Here is a 19,323-nt window from a genome sequence, read left to right on the forward strand (position 1 = left end):
TGGGGTCAATAAAACCTCCTCCTGCATGAGGGTGAGCTTGATTCAGTTCAAGGTGGTGCACAAGGTACATATGACCTGGGCGAGGATGAGTGGGTTCTTTCAAGGGGTGATACGAGTGCGAGAGGTTTGGGCGAAGGCCAGCCAATCATGCGCACATGTTCTGGGGTTGCGAGAAGTTGGAGAGTTACTGGGAAGCAGTGTTTGGGACATTATCTAAAATTGTGGGGGTGGAGGTCAGGCTGGAGCCAAATGTGGCGATCTTTGGGGTATCGGAAGTGCTGGGGCTGCTGGAAGGGAAGGGGGCCAATAGAATAGATACTACAGCACAGAACAGGCCCTTCGGCCCTCGATGTTGTGCCGAGCAATGATCACCCTACTCAAACCCACATATCCACCCTATACCCGTAACCCAACAACCCCCCCCCTTAACCTTACTTTTTTAGGACACTACGGGCAATTTAGCATGGCCAATCCACCTAACCCGCACATCTTTGGACATCAATGTCGTGGCCTTCGCCTCTCTTAATTGCCTGGTGAAGGATCGTGATAAATTGGAGGTGTGGCTGGGAGACCTGTACGACTTTCTTCTATTGGAAAAGATCGAATTCGAGTTGAGGAGGTCGGCAGAGGGCTTCGAGAATGATAAGGATTTTCATAACAATGTTTGAGGAACTGTTCGTCGCGGAGGATGGAGGAGTGGGGACGGGGACGGGGGGGCGTTTAGGGGTAAAAGGGGAAAAATTGTACAAACTGTGGACTGAGGGGTTGTGGAGTGTATTGTTGTATATGTTACTGTTTTGTTACATGTTTGGAATAAAATACATTTTACTTTAATCCTCTTAGGTTGGCACCATCTGCAAATTTCACCACTTTGCATTGTATTTCTGAATCATTCATTTATGTAAAATAGAAAAAGTAAAGGGCCAGTATTGAGCTTGTTGGCATCAGTATTTTCCCCTCACTGTGATGTAATTCCTCTAACAAATACATTTGGGCTGCAATCTAATGGCTGCATCACGCCTGACTCAGGATGTGATAAGAACATACGAACTAGGAGCAGGAGTAGGCCATCTGGCTCCTCGAGCCTGCTCCGCCATTCAATGAGATCATGGCTGATCTTTTGTGGACTCAGCTCCACTTTCCGGCCTGAACACCATAACCCTTAATCCCTTTTTTCTTCAAAAAACTATCTATCGTTACCTTAAAAACATTTTATGAAGGAGCCTCAACTGCTTCACTGGGCAAGGAATTCCATAGATTCACAACCCTTTGGGTGAAGAAGTTCCTCCTAAACTCAGTCCTAAATCTATTTCCCCTTTTTTTGAGGCTATGCCCCCTAGTTCTGTTTTCACCCACCAGTGGAAACAACCTGCCCTCATCTATTCTATCTATTCCCTTCATAATTTTAAATGTTTCTATAAGATCCCCCCTCATCCTTCTAAATTCCAACGAGTACAGTCCCAGTCTACTCAACCTCTCCTCATAATCCAACCCCTTCAGGTCTGGGATTAACCTCGTGAATCTCCTCTGCACACCCTCCAGTGCCAGTACGTCCTTTCTCAAGTAAGGAGACCAAAACTGAACACAATACACCAGGTGTGGCCGCACTAACACCTTATACAATTGCAGCATAACCTCCCTAGTCTTAAACTCCATCCCTCTAGCAATGAAGGACAAAATTCCATTCGCCTTCTTAATCACCTGTAAACCAACTTTTTGCGACTGATGCACTAGCACACCCAGGTCTCTCTGCACAGCAGCATGCTTTAATATTTTATTGTTTAAATAATAATCCCGTTTGCTGTTATTCCTACCAAAATGGATAACCTCACATTTGTCAACATTGCCAGACCCTAGCCCATTCACTTAACCTATCCAAATCCCTCTGCAGACTTCCAGTATCCTCTGCACTTTTTGCTTTACCACTCATCTTAGTGTCATCTGCAAACTTGGACACATTGCCCTTGGTCCCCAACTCTAAATCATCTATGCAGATTGTGAACAATTGTGGGTCCAACACGGATCCCTGAGGTACACCACTAGCTACTGATCGCCAACCAGAGAAGCACCCATTAATCCCCACTCTTTGCTTTCTATTAATCAACCAATCCTCTATCCATGCTACTACTTTACCCTTAATGCCATGCATCTTTATCTTATGCAGCAGCCTTTTGTGTGGCACCTTGTCAAAAGCTTTCTGGAAATCCAGATATACCACATCCATTGGCTCCCTGTTATCTACTGCACTGGTAATGTCCTCACAAAATTCCACTGAATTAGTTAGGCACGACCTGCCCTTTATGAACCCATGATGCGCCTGCCCAATGGGAACAATTTCTATCCAGATGCCTCGCTATTTCTTCCTTGATCATAGATTCCAGCATCTTCCCTACTACCGATGTTAAGCTCACTGGCCTAAATTTTCCTGCTCTCTGCCTACCTCCTTTTTTAAACAGTGGTGTCACGTTTGCTAATTTCCAATCCACCGGGACCACCCCAGAGTGTAGTGAATCACTTTCAGTGATGTGGCCAGTAAATCTTGCAAGATCTAATGGGATGCAAAGAACAATGCAGCACAGGGACAGGCTCTTTGAGACTGCTCTGATCATGATGCCAGTCTAAACTAAAACCAATCCAAGTTTATCCAGCCTTTCCTCATAGCTAATGCCCTCCATACCAGGCTTGGATAATATCCAGGCTTGGGCTGACGAGTGGCAAGCAACATTCATGCCACACGTGGTCCTCAGCACTGTGAGGCAGCAGTGTTAAACACTATGCCATCGTACTGCCCACAACAATACTTTTCACTGAATCTTGGTACATGTGATAATGAACCCAAATCCAGGTGACAGGCTATGAAGTAATGTCGGAAACCTGGCAGCCAACCTGGAAAACCTCTTCTGTACTCTCTCCAAAGCCGCCATATCCTTCTGGTAGTGGCGACCGGAATTGTACACGATACTCCAAGCATGGCCTAACTAAGGTTCTGCACAGCTGCAGCATAACTTGGCAATTTTTAGACTCAATGCCCCGACGGATGAAGGCAACCATGCCGTATGCCTTCTTGATGACCTTATCCACCTGCGTTGCCACTTTCAGTGATCTATGGAACTGTACACCCAGATCTTTCCGCCTATCAATACTCTTAAGGGTTCTGCCGTTTACTGTATAATTCACATCTATATTAGACCTTCCAAAATTAATAATCTCACATTTGTCCGGATTAAACTCCATCTGCCATTTCTCCACCCAAGTCTTCAACCGCTCTATATCTTACTGTTTCCTCTGACAACTCTCATCACTATCTGCAACTCCACCAACCCTTTGAGTCGCGAGACGACACAATGTTTTTTTAAAATAAATTTAGAGTACCCAATAATTTTTTCCAATTGAGGGGCAATTTAGCGTTGCCAATCCACCTACTCTGCACATTTTTAGGTTGTGGGGGCGAAACCCACGCAGACACGGGGAGAATGTGCAAACTCCACACGGACAGTGACCCAGAGCCGGGATCGAACCTGGGACCTCAGCGCCGTGAGGTAGCTGTGCTAACCACTAGGCCACCGTGCTGCCCTTAGAGACGACACAATCTTACTCCAAGTCTGCAATTTCAAGTGTTCAGTAAGACTATTGTGTGGGGGGGGGGGGGGGGGTGGAAAGGGAAAAGACAAACGGTCTCACCAGTTTATGGACAGTCACTGTTGGGCTCAGGTAGTCATTTTCCAAAATCAACCCTTCCTTTTCTTCCATTGCAAATTCTTCGAAGACTTGATGTTTAATGTTTGAATTTTCAGCTCTAGAAACACAAATATTTTCAGCCATTAACAAGTTTCCCATGTGGTGCATAAATTATGGATCAATATGTGGTAATATACTTGAGCAGTTCCATATAACTAATTCATTCCCCCTTCCAGTTTTCTCTCCCCAACCCTGCTGAAACCATATTTGGGTATGGTTCCATAGGAATTAATCATCTTCACCGTAGCAACTATTCATCCATCTGGGGAGTTGAGTTTAGGTTTGACATTGCATTTCAGGCAGGGAGGGGGGGCTTGAAGTGGATGCAGCTCAGATTCAACAAGGGATTAAAGCACGAGGACTGGTTGCATAAAATTGGCTTATGTGCCCTTCAGTAGAGAAGACTGAGGGTCAATCTGATCAAGGTGTTCAAAACATGAAGTTTCAACAGGTAGATATGGAGAAACTATTTCCTCAATTGGGGGAAGTCAAAAACAAGGGGATGTAATCTTAAAACTAGAACGAGACCATTCAGGAGTTAAATCAGAAAGCATTTTTTCCAAATAAAAGGTCATGAAACTCCAGAATATTCTCTCAAAAAGGGTGTGGATTTTGGGACAACAGGAGCTTTCAAGAGTAGATAAATTAGACAGGTAGGCTTTTACTAGATATGGATCTACTGAATGGTGGAGTAGCCTCGTGGGGCTTAATAGCCCACTCCTGTTCCTGTGACTGACTACATGGTGACAGTTTCTGTATCCTAGTTGGATTTACTCCTTTTTTCACTCAAAAGGTAAATATATGGGGCAGGATTCTCCATTGGCCGACACCGAAAACGGGAAATGTGATTGGGCAGAGAGTAGGTTCCGATGCCAAAATCGCGGCAAAATCGAAATTCCCCGTCACCTCGACGGCAGCATCAATGTGATCCGGAATGCTCATATAGTAAACACCGTTTGAATAGCGGGCCCGGCCCGGTATTTTCCGGGGCCACCGTGATTCTCTTCCTCCTCTTAAGGTTAATGTGCAGATTAATGGTTCCATGAGGAAGTTCTTAACTTCCTCAGTTAAGAAGGCAAATGCAATGTTAGCATTCATGTGAAGAGGGCTAGAATACAAGACCAGGGACGTACTTCTGAGGCTGTATAAGGCTCTGGTCAGACCCCATTTGTTGTACTGTGAGCAGTTTTGAGCCCCGTATATCAGGAAGGATGTGCTGGCCTTGGAAAGGGTCCAGAGGAGGTTCACAAGAATGATCCCTGGAATGAAGAACTTGTCGTATGAGGAACGTTTGAGGACTCTGGGTCTGTACTTGTTGGAGTTTACAAGGGTGAGAGGCGATTTTATTGAAGATACTGTGAGGCCTGGATACAGTGGATGTGGAGAGGACGTTTCCACTTGTAGGAAAACATCTCACACTAAAGGGACGATCCTTTAAAACAAAGATGAGGAGGAATTTCTTCAGCCAGAGGGTGGTGAATCTGTGGAACTCTGCCGCAGAAGGCTGTGGAGGCCAATTCACTGAGTGTCTTTAAGACAGAGATAGATAGGTACTTGATTAATAAGGGGATCAGGGGTTCTGGGGAGAAAGCAGGATGAGAAAATATCAGCCATGATTGGATGGCGGAGCAGACTCGATGGGCCGAGTGGCCTAATTCTGCTCTATGTCTTATGGTCTTATGATGCGCCGAGTCAGGGCAGCACGGTGGCCTAGTGGTTAGCACAACCGCCTCACGGCGCTGAGGTCCCAGGTTCGATCCCGGCTCTGGGTCACTGTCCGTGTGGAGTTTGCACATTCTCCCCGTGTCTGCGTGGGTTTCGCCCCCACAACCCAAAGATGTGCAGAGTAGGTGGATTGGCCACACTAAATTGCCCCTTAATTGGAAAAAATAATTGGGTAATCTAAATTAAAAAAAAAAAAATGATGCGCCGAGTTCTCGCCGGCACGGTTCACTTGTGCTTTTAAAAATCGTGAAACCGGCATCATGGCTAATGAGGGAGGGAGACAGAGAGAGAGAGAGACAGAGAGAGAGAGACAGAGAGAGAGAGAGACACAGAGTTTCAGAGAGACAGAGAGGAAGGAGGTAGGAGACAGAGAAGCGACTATGGGCTGCCAGGCTGGACTGTCTTGTGTGGGAAGCCCTGCCAGGGGAACGGGCCGTGTGGCCGGGGTGACACCCCCCCACCTCCCGCAGCACCACAAACCCGGCTGCCACCCTCCGTATGCCCAGCCAGGACAAATCCCACAGTAGTCCCTGCGGGAGTGCGGGCTGTGGAGCCTACCCCTAGTGAGGGAAGTGCCAACTGATGGTACCCCTGGCATCAGGGACAGGCGCCAGGGCCAAAGGCCCCCACGGTGCTGGGCAACGACAGGGCGAGGGGTGCAGAGATGGGGGGTGGGACATGCGGGGTTAGAGCCTGCAGTGCTAAAATGTCGGCCTTTAACCTCCTGCAGACAATGAATATTGGAATGCAACCAGCAATGGTGGTCTTCCTGCTAGTCGTCACAGCCCTGGGAAATGCCCTGCGGCTGTACAAGTTGGCGCTGCTCGAGGAGGAGGTAGCTGCAGCAGCAGAGCGTGCAGCGCTGAAGTGTGTCGCAGAGGGACAGGTGGCAGCCTCCCAGGATGGACAGCCAGCCTCCCAACAGGCCAGGAGGAGAAGGTGCCAAGGAGGCCTCGTGTGTACTGGCAACACCTGTCATTGAGGCCCTGCCAGACCGCGTATGCTGTCAAAGTCTCCGGCTAAGCAGAGAGACAGTTCGATATATCTGCTAGCTGATGCCAGGCCTTGCACCGCAGGGCTATGGAGGACACCCGCTCCCAGTGGCTGTCAAGGTGAGGGTCACCCTGAACTTTTACACCACGGACTCCTTCCAGGCACCTAGTGGGGACCAGTTGGGATCTGACCGACCTCGGTGCATCCGTGCCATTACGGAAGTCGTAAATGCCCAGGCGGCTCAATATAACCATTACAATGTGGACAAGTCAACCAGGTTCCCTGGCAGTGGGGTTTGCCGTCATTGACAGGTTGCCCTGGGCCCAGGGGCTGATCAACTGGATGCATGTCCCCCTATGAGCACCTGCAGATGACATGCCACTCCACAACAACCTAAAGAGCTATCACTCAATGAACGTGCAGCTAATATGTGACCATCAGCTGCACATCACTCACCTCTGTCTCCAATACCCGAGCAGTGTGCACGATGCCTTCATCCTGCCACACTCGATCCTTGCCATGTTCAAGACGCGTCCCACAAGCTGGGGGGTTGGCTCCTGGGTGACAGGAGCTATCCACTGCTGTTGTGGCTGATGACACCTATCCGGAAGCCACAGACCGATGCGGAGACCCGCTACAATGACGGCAACCAGGACTGTGATCGAGCGGTGCTTCAGCCTCCTGAAGATGCGGTCCAGGTGTCTGGACTGCTCTGGAGGGGCCCTCCAGTATGACGCAGAGGGCTGCCCGCATAGTGCCGGCTGCTGCGTCCTCCATAGGATCGCGCAGCTTGGGGCGATGTACTAGAGGAGGAACGCCAGTCCTCCTCCGACAAGGGGGATGCAGGGGACGGTGAGGATGGGCAGGACATGGGGACCCGGCAGACCGCATGATGTGTGTGCCAGAACAACGCGCACAGAATGCTCAGATCGGCTCCAGCTTTACCAACACGGGGAGGGTGGTATTGGGGAAAGAGATAGCTAGGGGCACAGACACCGCATCTCACCCCCTCACTCAAATGCCGGCCACCTCGCCCCCCCCACCACCGCCTGCAACCCCCTTTGTGATACATACCTGTCGCACTACGGGGTCTGGGCCCTGGGTTGGCAGTAACAGCGGGTCTAGTGCCAGGGATGGAGGATGATGACAATCCGCTCTGCGATGAGTTCTGGTGCTCCACATCGTATGCCAATGTCTGACTCCTGCCCACAGTAGCACTTTCCACTGTCCACCTGAGTGAAGCCTGCATGCGAGCTGCCCATTCCATCACATGGTCCCATTGAATTTCTGAGTTGACGGTGGTGGGGACAGTCAGGGCGCCCATTCCCCCCTTCCTCTGGCCAGCCAGACCAGTCAAACCCTCATACCCATCTGATAGAGCACCGAGGCACGTTGTAACATCGGTAACAGGTGTCACATCACTCAGTGACTGCACTATCTCCTTCTGGGACTGGATCACCTCCCTCTGTGTCTGCACCATGTTGGCCTGCGCCTGAGCAGTGCAGCCGACCTTCCAAGCCATGGCCTACTGTGACTGGACCACGCTCAGGTTACCTGTGGGACGTCAACCCTGGGCCTCGGCCAGTACCTGCACAAAATGCCCCAGGCCTTGGACATGCTGATCCATAGCCAAAATATTTGCTCCCAATGCCTCCACACGGGATGCCACCCGTGCGGTGTTGGCCTAGGTGGCACACATTGTCAGCACCACCTCCTACTCCTGCATGTGGTTGGCCTCCTGCAGGTGCTGGATGCCCGTGGACAACCATTCATGTAGTCCTTGGCTCTGCAACTGCATCTCCACGATTGATATGACTGTCCATTCTAAAAGCCCGAAGCCTGTCTGTACGGCAGTTAGTTCCTGGGGTTGGCCTGCCCTTCGATCTTCTGCCCCCTCGGATGTTTCTACCTCCACCTGCTAAACCGGATCAGCTGTGTGGTGCAAACCAGATAGTCCCAGGCGCCCTCTTCAATAAAGTGCCCAACTGAGGTGAGTCTCTCTGAGATGATGGAGGGTGTTGGGAGACAGCTGTGACAGGAAACGGGGAACCGCAACTCAGCAAAGTCTCACTTCCTAGCCACGGCTGAACTCCACCTTGGCGACCTCCCTCTCCTCCGGACCACCGATAATGTCCCGGGTCCTCTGCTCTGCCACAGTGAGGGGCTGCAGGCAGTCCCCCTCCTGTCTTCTCCCACTCCCCGCGGTTGTGCATGGCCTTCTCCTGGCTCGGGGGGCAGTCAGACGCATGCAGCCCAAGGGGTGGGCAGCTGGTGGCCTCAGTGGCCAGGAAACCTGGCCATGGCGGCTGGTACAGGTACCTGCATGTGGTGCAGGATGGGGGTTATAGGTATGTAGGACGGGATTGCTGCCAGGGGCACAGTGCTGCTTACTCACCCTGATCGCCCTGAGGAGGTCGTGCAATTTTTTGAGGCACTGCTGGCTGGTCCGGATGATGTTGCCCACGCGCTGACCGTCTCTGCTACCTGTGCCCAGGAACGCTGACCTGCGGCGGCTGGCAGCCTCCTTCCCAGGCCAGAGTATAGGGTCATCCTCCTCTCCTCCACTGCGTCCAGGAGGGTCTCCAGCTCGGCATCGATGAATCTTGGGGCCGCTCTGTTCGCTGCCATCTTATTGGCTGGGATAGAGTGCGTGGGAGTGAAGTGTGTATATGCGGCTGCAGTTGTCAGCCTCCTGAGCGTCAATCGCGAAACCGGCACCATATCTCATTAGAATCGATTGTGTTCCACATTGTGCCGGTGCAAGCCCCTTAACGGTAGCAAAATTAGTCCAGGTGTGGCGCCAATTTTGCTATCATGAAAGTCCACGAATCCCGCCCATGAGTTTTTTCAGGTAGGGGTTCATGTGATAATAATCTGGAGGAGGAACTATGATCGAATTTTCCCTTTTAACTCCATAGATGCTGAACTATCGCTCTAGTATACTCAGAATAACTAGTGAAAATTGGACTTTCCATTCCGAATGGCTCAAGGGTATACCACAAAATATACTTATTCTCGAAGCCTTTGGACGGGTCATTAAAAAAGTTTAATTCTTGTACCATAAAGCCTGTGTTTACAGTTCTGTTCGACATGCATTAGGTTTTTATTTCAAAATTGCTAACACCCATATTGAATAAATCATAAAATCTAACTCAAATTTTGCTTCCACATAGTAGATTTTTACGTAGCAACAATGTTCTTCTGGCCAAAACTATCCAAGTTCTGATGGAAGTCATAAAATCCACACCAAAGACAACATTACCGTTCGAATGCCCAAGAAAAGAATGCATCCTTTTGATTTACTTCCTCTGTCGCTTTACTATCATCTGTCCATCTGGAAAGGCTATCCTGCTCAGCAGCAAACCTGAGACAGAGAACAGACAAATAACTTCTACTGCCAACACCATGTTAAATGTGGATCCAGTACGATTATAGAGTTGCACCTGACCAAATAGTCTTGCTTCCTATCGCGTGGTGCAAAATTCCTGATCAAAAATATGAAATCCTGATTAACAGGGTATTTTATGAAAGAGTGCAAGCATCTGCATGATGAGCTTGATTTTTGATAACGTTGGATAATCGTCTGGCCCACATTTCACAGAATCAAAGAATTGTTATAGCACAGGAGGCCAGTCAGCCCACTATGTCCACACTAGCTCTCTAAATTAGCAATTCACCCCTAATTTCATTTCCCCCATTTCCTCTCCTCAACCCTGCATATCATAGAACATAGAACGTTACAGCGCAGTACAGGCCCTTCGGCCCTCGATGTTGCGCCGACCTGTGAAACCACTCTAAAGCCCATCTACACTATTCCCTTATCGTCCATACGTCTATCCAATGACCATTTGAATGCCCTTAGTGTTGGCGAGTCCACTACTGTTGCAGGCAGGGTATTCCATGCCCTTACTACTCTGAGTAAAGAACCTACCTCTGACATCTGTCCTATATCTATCTCCCCTCAATTTAAAGCTATGTCCCCTCGTGCTAGACATCACCATCCGAGGAAAAAGGCTCTCACTGTCCACCCTATCTAAGCCTCTGATCATCTTGTATGCCTCAATTAAGTCACTTCTTAACCTTCTTCTCTCTAACCAAAACAGCCTCAAGTCCCTCAGCCTTTCCTCGTAAGATCTTCCCTCCATACCAGGCAACATCCTGGTAAATCTCCTCTGCACCCTTTCCAATACTTCCACATCCTTCCTATAAAGCGGCAACCAGAACTGCATGCAATACTACAAATGAATACAACTGCAACATGACCTCATGGCTCCGAAACTCAATCCCTCTACCAATAAAAGCTAACACACCGTACACCTTCTTAACAACTCTCTCAACCTGGGTGGCAACTTTCAGGGATCTATGTACATGGACACCGAGATCTCTCTGCTCATCCACACTCCCAAGAATCTTACCATTAGCCCAGTACTCGGTCTTCCTGTTATTCCTTCCAAAATGAATCATCTCACACTTTTCTGCATTAAACTCCATTTGCCACCTATCAGCCCAGCTCTGCAGCTTATCTATGTCCCTCTGTAACCTGTAACATCCTTCCGCACTGTCCACAACTCTACCGACTTTAGTATCATCTGCAAATTTACTCAGCCATCCTTCTACGCCCTCCTCCAGGTCATTTATAAAAATGACAAACAGCAGTGTTCCCAAAACAAATCCTTGTGGTACACCACTAGTAACTGGACTGCAGTCTGAACATTTCCCATCAACCACCACCCTTTGTCTTCTTCCATCTAGCCAATTTCTGCTAAATCACCCTGAATCCCATGCCTCCGTATTTTCTGCAATAGCCTACCGTAGGGAACCTTATCAAACGCTTTACTGAAATCCATAGACACCACATCAACTGCTTTACCCTCATCCACCTGTTTGGTCACCTTCTCAAAGAACTCAATAAGGTTTGTGCGGCACAACCTACCCTTCACAAAACCGTGTTGACTATCTCTAATCAAATTATTCCTTTCCAGATGATTATAACATATCTCTTATAAACCTTTCCAATACTTTGCCCACAACAGAAGTAAGGCTCATAGGTCTATAACTATAGGGTCTATAGTTACTGGGGTTGTCTCTATTCCCCTTCTTGAACAAGGGAACAACATTTGCTATCCTCCAGTCTTCTGGCACTATTCCTATAGACAAAGATGACTTAGCACGGTAGCATTGTGGATAGCACAGTCGCTTCACAGCTCCAGGGTCCCAGGTTCGATTCCGGCTTGGGTCACTGTCTGTGCGGAGTCTGCACATCCTCCCCGTGTGTGCGTGGGTTTCCTCCGGGTGCTCCGGTTTCCTCCCACAGTCCAAAGATGTGCAGGTTAGGTGGATTGGCCATGATAAAATTGCCCTTAGTGTTGGGTGGGGTTACTGGGTTATGGGGATAGGGTGGAGGTGTTAACCTTGGGTGGGGTGCTCTTTCCAGGAGCCGGTGCGGACTTGATGGGCCGAATGGCCTCCTTCTGCACTGTAAATTCTATGAAAAGGTCAAAGCCAAAGGCTCAGCAATCTCCTCCCTAGATTCCCAGAGAATCCTAGGATAAATACCATCCGGCCCAGGGGACTCATCTATTTTAACACTTTCCAGAATCGCTAACACCTCCTCATGATCCTCAAGCCCTTCTGGTCTAGGAGCCTGTCCTCAACAACACTGTCTTTTTCCTGTGCGAATACTGATGAAAAGTATTCATTTAGCAACTCGCCTATCTCCTCGGGCTCCATGCACAACTTCCCATTACTGTCCTTGACTGGCCCTATTCTTACCCTAGTCATTCTTTTATTCCTGACATATCTGTAGAAAGCTTTAGAGGTATCCTTCATCCTACCTGTCAAAGACTTCTCATGTCCCCTCCTGGCTCTTCTTAGCTCTCTCTTTAGACCTTCCTAGCTAACTTGTAACTCTCGAGCGCCCTAACTTTTACTAAACTGCTTTAGCAAACCACGGTTCCCTAGCTCGACCACTTCCTCCCTGCCTGACAGGTACATACTTATCAAGGACACGCAGTAGCTGTTCCTTGAACATGCTCCACATTTCCATTGTGCCCATCCCCTGCAGTTTTCCTCTCCATCCGACGCATCCTAAGTCTTGCCTCATCGCATCATAATTGCCTTTCCCCCAGATATAACTCTTGCCCTGCAGTATATACCTATCCCTTTCCATCACTACAGTAAACGTAATCGAATTGTGGTCACTATCACCAAAGTGCTCACCTGCCGCCAAATCTGGTTCATCACCCAGTACCAAATCCAATGAAATGAAAAATGAAATAAAAATCGCTTATTGTCACGAGTAGGCTTCAATGAAGTTACTGTGAAAAGCCCCTAGTCGCCACATTCCGCCGCCTGTCGGGGAGGCTGGAACGGGAATACGGCCTCACCTCTCGTTGGCCTATTTACATACTGTGTTAGGAAATCCTCCTGCACACATTGGACAAAAACGGACCCATCTAAAGTACTCGAACTATAGTGTTTCCAGTCAATATTTGGAAAGTTAAAGTCTCCCATAACAACTATTCTGTTACTCTCGCTCCTATCCAGAATCATCTTTCCTTTCAGATAATAATCTAATTCTTTTCAATGCCTTCACTGAACCTGCCTCCACCACTCTCAGGCAGCACAGTGTTAAAAACTTGCCCATTCCTTAACTCTTCAGAGTGTTGGGAATGATTATGGGATTATTGGGAATGCAGAAGTGAAGTTTTGTGTCTTCTTTTTGGTCAAGATGATTCATTTGGCACTATATTTATTTCCAGCTAGAGAATAATGAAAGATAAGATGCAATATGGGAATACCTTTCTTCAAAGTATTCCATTGTTTTTTAAAGGATAAATATCGAACCCGACAGGAGAAACAACAGGAACACAAGACATGTTAGAAATGAACAACTGGCTTATTATGGCATACACAAATAATAAAACTACAACTCCTCTTCCCGAAGGGCCACCTTTCCTGACCTGCATCCAGGCCCGGGTTTTTTATACTGAGTAGTTCCCCCTGTTAAGGGGAAACCCCGCCCCCAATTACCAGGAGAGTTCATACTCAGCTTGTAAGGGGGGAATCGTATAGAGCACAGTCCTCGGTCCCCAAAAGGGTTGTTACAATAGGTATTTAAAAGAAAATGCAGTTAACTTTTTAAAACATCAAATTTCCCACTCAAAAGGAATATCCGTCTTGAGTGGTTCCATGGCTCCATGATGTTTGCAATTTTACAGATGGCGAGGATTCCCATTTTAGGAAGGATCTCCAGGCCCTGGAGTGGGTGCAGAACCTACTTAGGTGAAGGGCTAAGTTATGTGGAAAGACTATAGAAGCTGGAATTGCTTGCCTGAAAGCAGGGAACGTTAAGGGGAGATTTAATAGGGCGTTTCAAAGCTCGATCCTAATTCTGTCAAAAACCTAGCATTGCCTCACACTGTAACAAAAATCCAGACTGTCCCATTTGCATCTATAATCCTACCTACGTTTGCTAAATGCCAGTACTGAACTCCAATAGGTACACAGCTACATCTTGAATTCTATTTGCTGCATATTCTCAGCAACTGCTGGGCAATGAAAATCAAATATATATAGATCAGGGGAAAGAAAATTGAAGCTAATCACAATACTTGTTAACATCTAGCTATGATTGACAGGTTATTACCACATCAAAAGGCGTTAAATGCCTTCTGCTGAGAAGAGAAAGTGAAAGCACTTATCTCCTAGATGTTTATAAACATTGTGATTAGCAACACAGCAAGGCATTTGAGATGCATTCAAGCATGAAGGGATATGAAAATAAACAATCCTGTCAATTGCATTCTACTAAAAGCTATCTCTCTTTGAAAGCCTTGTAGATCAAAGGGGTGTTTAAAGCCTTGTGATGTATTTTGGCTTTCTATGAAGTAAGAGCTGCTTCTTTCTACACCTGTCTGAGGCAGCAAGTATAAGGGACAGGTAAGTGAAAAAACACTAACATCCTGGCAGCAGTGACTGACAGGTGTAGGGTCTCTGATATGCTGGGGCGGGGGGGGTGTTGAACTCTGATATGGTGATATGGGGGGGGGGGGGGGGGGCATCTCCTATATGGGGGGGGGGAAGAGAAGAGAATCTCCGATATGGTGGTGGGGGAGTTTCTGATATGGATGGGGAGTCTCAGGTATTGGGAGGTCCTCTGGTATTGGCGGGGTGGGGGTGGGAAATCGGGGGGGGGGGGGGGGGGGGGGGGAGGTCTCTGGTGGGGAGGGGGTGGTTCTCTGGTAGGGAGTGGTCTCTGGTAGGGAGGAGTCTCTACTGTGGGGTTCTTATATGGCGGAGTCTGATGGGGAGGTCTCGGATGGGATCGGGCTCAGTTACCCTCAAGCATGTGCGCTGTCTGTGTGGAGGGAGGGGGGGGGGAAAAGAGGGGGTGGCCCAGCAATTCCGTGGTGGTTGAATGAAATGAAAATTGCTTATTGTCACGAGTAGGCTTCAATGAAGTTACTGTGAAAAGCCCCTAGTCGCCACATTCCGGCGCCTGTCCGGGGAGGCTGGTACGGGAATCGAACCGTGCTGCTGGCCTGCTTTAAAAGCCAGCGATTTAGCCCAGTGAGCTAAACCAACCAGAATTCCCAGGGGGGGGGGGGGGGGGGCCCCTGCTTGTCAGCAGAGGGCATGACTGGTGTTGCGACGGCAGTGGTGAGGGGGAGAGGGGGGGGGGGGGAATGTCACTAGAATGCTGCATCGGACCACATGCTCAGACCCGATAGTGGGGTTTGGAATGGAATCCCGAGGGCTCCCTCCCATGCATAAATAAGGGAGAGTGAATTACTCCCGAGCGCCACTTCTACTGCCAACATAGACCAGGAGTGATTCTACTCTGGTGGGAGAACACAGTCTCCAAACGAAGAATCTGCCCGTTATGTTTTGGGAGTTACAGCTAAATTAGTTAAAAAGCATTCAGTGAACTCTGAAAGGCTAGGACATCATGGATATAGGTGGAGCCTAAAAAGTTCTCAGATTTCAATTGATCAGAGTGTCCTGCAGGTGGGGAAGAGGATACTGAAAAGGTGTTGCTTTTAGTCGGCTCAAAGAAGTCATGGGGAAGTGTTGCTGGAAGGTTGCTGGCTCCATGCTGGAGGCAGTTGGAGGTCAGACAAGCCCTGCAAGCCATTTACAGTTTTGTGCACCCAGGAGACCAGAGTTCAGGGAAACCCAAGGGCAGTGCCAACCGTGTGAATCTGGTGATCTGTGAAAGGGTTGCGTGTGGTGGTAATTAGAAGGAGTGCAGCTTTGCAAATCTCATGGAATGAAGTCTGAGGGGAAGAAATTGAACTATGAGTGAGCAGTCATTGAGGTAATCCAAGTCGGAAAAGTATTTTAGTAAATTCAGAGGTTAGATCTTCGAAAATGTTGAAATCCCTTCTTTGGGAGAAGGAGATTTACTGAGAGTTTGTGACTCACATTGGTTCCTGATGCCCGAGTGAAAAAACCACAGGATCTCTTTTGGTTGCATCTGCCATTTGATGTACATGTGCTGTATTTGACCTCAGTTTGTCTGTTATTTCGGATTTACTTCAAGGTGATTCTGAAGGTTCAGGTATAGGATAGATATTGTAGTGTTTTATTTTTCTGACTTTGCATAGTGAAGTTTATTTAAAACCGTGGAATCTTGTGGCTTTATTCTCTTAGTGGGTAACTAGGATTTCAAACATTGTCCACTTTAAACAAAAGATTACTGGTCCCTAATTAGATTGTAACAATTCCTTCTTAAATTAGTGACATGTTATAAAAAAAGGATATTTCCCATTTGTGGTAGTCGGTATTAGAGGTATTACGGTATCTCTGAATAATGCAGTACCCAAGACAGCTGTTTCATTGGTTAAGCCTGCCTGCTGGTTCCACCCAGTAAGGCAGAGTATAAGAGCCCGTGTCTCCCCAACAGCTGCCTTCTGTACCTGTGTTGCTGGGGGAAACATCTAGTGCAATAAAGCCTTCAATTGTCTCCAATCTCACTTCTGGAGTTATTGATCGTGCATCAATTTATTGCACTAGATTTTAAAGAATGGAGCTCCGAATCAAGCCGGAATGTCTGCAACTCAGCCCCCACACGGCAAACGCAGCAGCAACGTTCAAACACTGGCTGGCGTGTTTCAATGGATATCTCAGGACGGCCACAACTACACCCACATTGGACCAGAAATTGCAAGTTCTGCACTCAAGAGTGAGCCCAGAAATCTACACCCTCATCGAGGACGCGGACGATTTCGAAGCTGCGATGAATCTGCTAAAAGGACACTATATTTGCACTGTAAACCAGGTTTACAAGCATGCCCACAAGCATGCGCTGCGAGACTGCCAGGCAACCCTGGGGGGCCCCGCTGATACTTTTGCGGGCAAGCCAAGCACCCCCGACAGTAATGCCCGGCCCGCTCCTCCACCTGCAAATGGTGCGGCAAAAAGGGCATTTCATGGCAGTATGCCAGGCCCAGCGGTCGCTGCGGTCTCCGGAGGCGAATCGGGACCGCCACCACAACCCTCTCGACGAGCCACATGCAGCCAGCGGACGCCGCCATCTTCCTTCTCGCGAGCCACGTACGGCCTCCGGGCGCTGCCATCTTGCCCCTCGGACACCACATGCGATGGATGGGCGCCGCCATCTTGTGCATCCCCAGCCATGTGCGACCAGTGGGCGCCGCCATCATGGCTGGACTCTCAGGACCGCGACTCGGATGACCACACACCGCCCGAGGAAAATCTCCAACTTCTGCCACGACTCGCCTCGGTGACCCTGGACCAGTCTCAGCCCTGAACGCTCTCGACTACGACGACCGTGCTCATCAATGGGCATGAAACATCCTGTCTGATCGACTCCGGGAGCACAGAGAGCTTCATACACCCCAACACGGTAATGCACTGTTCTCTTCCCATCCACCCAGTTAACCAAAACATCTCCCTGGCCTCCGGGTCTCATTCAGTGGAGATCAAAGGATTCTGCATAGCGAACCTCACGGTCCAGGGAAGGGAGTTTAAAAATTACCGACTCTATGTCCTTCCCCACTTCTGCGCTGCCACGCTCTGAGGGTTAGATTTTCAATGTAACCTCCAAAGCTTAACTTTTAAATTTGGGGGCCCTATACCCCCCCTCACTGTCTGCAGCCTCGCGACACTCATGTCTGCAGCCTCGCGACCCTCAAAGTCAATCCACCTTCCCTGTTTGCGAACCTCACCCCGGATTGCGGATCAAGGCCCGCCCACTAATCCATTCTACGGTTTTTCCCCTGTCGACAGAGGCCCGCCAGGCCTTCAGCCGGATCAAAGCGGACATCGCAAAGGCCACGTAGCACGCCATCGACGAATCCCTCCCTTTCCAAGCGACGCGTCCGATGTAGCTCTGGCGGCCACGCTCAACCAAGTGGGCAGACCCGTGGCCTTCTTCTCACGCATCCTCCATGCTTCAGAAATCCGCCATTCCTCAGTGGAAAAGGAGGCCCACGCTATAGTAGAAGCTGTGCGGCACTGGAGGCATTATCTGGCCGGCAGGAGATTCACTCTCCTCCCTCACCAACGGTCGGTGGCTTTCATGTTCGATAATGCACAGTGGGGCAAGGCAAAGAACGACAAGATCTTACGGTGGAGGATCGAACTCTCCACCTACAACTATGAGATCTTGTACCGTCCCGGGAAGCTAAACGAGCCACCTGATGCCCTATCCCAAGTACCAACGCACAAGTGGACCGCCTCCGGGCCCTCCACGAGGACCTCTGCCACCTGGGGGGGTCACTCGATTCTTCCACTTCACTAAAACCCGCAACCTGCCCTACTCCATCGAGGTCAGAACCTCCACCAGGAACTGCCAAATCTGCGCGGAGTGCAAGCGCACTTCTACAGACCAGAGAAAGCGCACCTAATAAAGGCTTCCCGTCCCTTTGAACGCCTCAGTATGGACTTCAAAGGGCCCCTCGCCTTCACCGACCGCAACACGTATTTCCTGAACGTGATTGACGAGTACTCCCGGTTCCCATGCACCATCCCCTGCCCGACATGACCGCAGCCACTGTCATAAAAGTATCTTTACACTGTTCGGTTTCCCTGCCTACATACACAGCGATAGGGGGTCCTCTTTTATGAGCGACGAACTCCGTCAATTCCTGCTCAGCAAGGACGACCAGTTATAACCCCAGGGGAAACGGGCTTGTAGAGAGGGAGAACGGAACGGTCTGGAAGACCGTCCTACTGGCCCTACGGTCCAGGAATCTCCCAGTCTCCAGCTGGCAAGAGGTCCTCCCGGATGCTCTCCATTCCATCCGGTCAATGCTGTGCACCACGACCAACCAAACACCTCACGAACGTCTCCTTGTCTTCCCTAGGAAGTCCTCCTCTGGGGCCTTGCTCCCAACCTGGCTGGCAGCTCTGGGACCCATCCTGCTCCGCAAACACGTGCGGGTGCACAAGTCAGTCCCATTGGTCGAGAGGGTCCACCTCCTTCATGCTAACCCTTAGTATGCCTACGTGGCATACCCTGACGGCCGACAGGACACGGAACCTCCCTTCGGAACCTGGCGCCCGCTGGGTCCCCACCCACACTACCACCATCACCCCCCTCCCTCCCACCAGCGCACCCCACAGTCGCCCCATTCCCAGGTGGATCGGCCCTCCCACCAGTCCGATCTAGGGGTGATGAATAAGAAGCCGAAGCGACGCTCCCGGAGCCACAGACGCCCGAGCCTGCGCCTGCATCATCGCCGAAGCTACGACAATCGCAGAGGACGACCAGGGCCCCCGATCGACTTATTTCTTCGTTCTGAACTGTAAATAAATTTGTAAATAGTTGCGACGTAAAGAGGCAAAACACTGTACTGATGTATACCGGGTACCTCCATAACCTTAACCTCTACCACTGTG

General features: G+C 49.4%; 1 protein-coding gene across 3 annotated transcripts in view; it reads right to left on the minus strand.

The window, feature by feature from the left end:
* Window positions 1-19,323, minus strand: part of LOC119955872 — a 163,189-nt gene that overhangs the window by 115,247 nt on the left and 28,619 nt on the right. For 2 of the 3 annotated variants that reach the window (XM_038782515.1, XM_038782514.1), the window contains exons 4-5: window positions 9,719-9,820; window positions 3,682-3,796 (exon numbers count right to left, since the gene is read on the minus strand). In XM_038782515.1, the coding sequence (XP_038638443.1) occupies window positions 3,682-3,796; window positions 9,719-9,820 (217 nt within the window). The remainder of the gene's footprint in view (window positions 1-3,681; window positions 3,797-9,718; window positions 9,821-19,323) is intronic. The other variant, XM_038782516.1, reaches the window with a different exon arrangement.

This window comes from Scyliorhinus canicula, chromosome 21, assembly GCF_902713615.1.
Source record: "Scyliorhinus canicula chromosome 21, sScyCan1.1, whole genome shotgun sequence".
Lineage (NCBI taxonomy): Eukaryota > Metazoa > Chordata > Chondrichthyes > Carcharhiniformes > Scyliorhinidae > Scyliorhinus > Scyliorhinus canicula.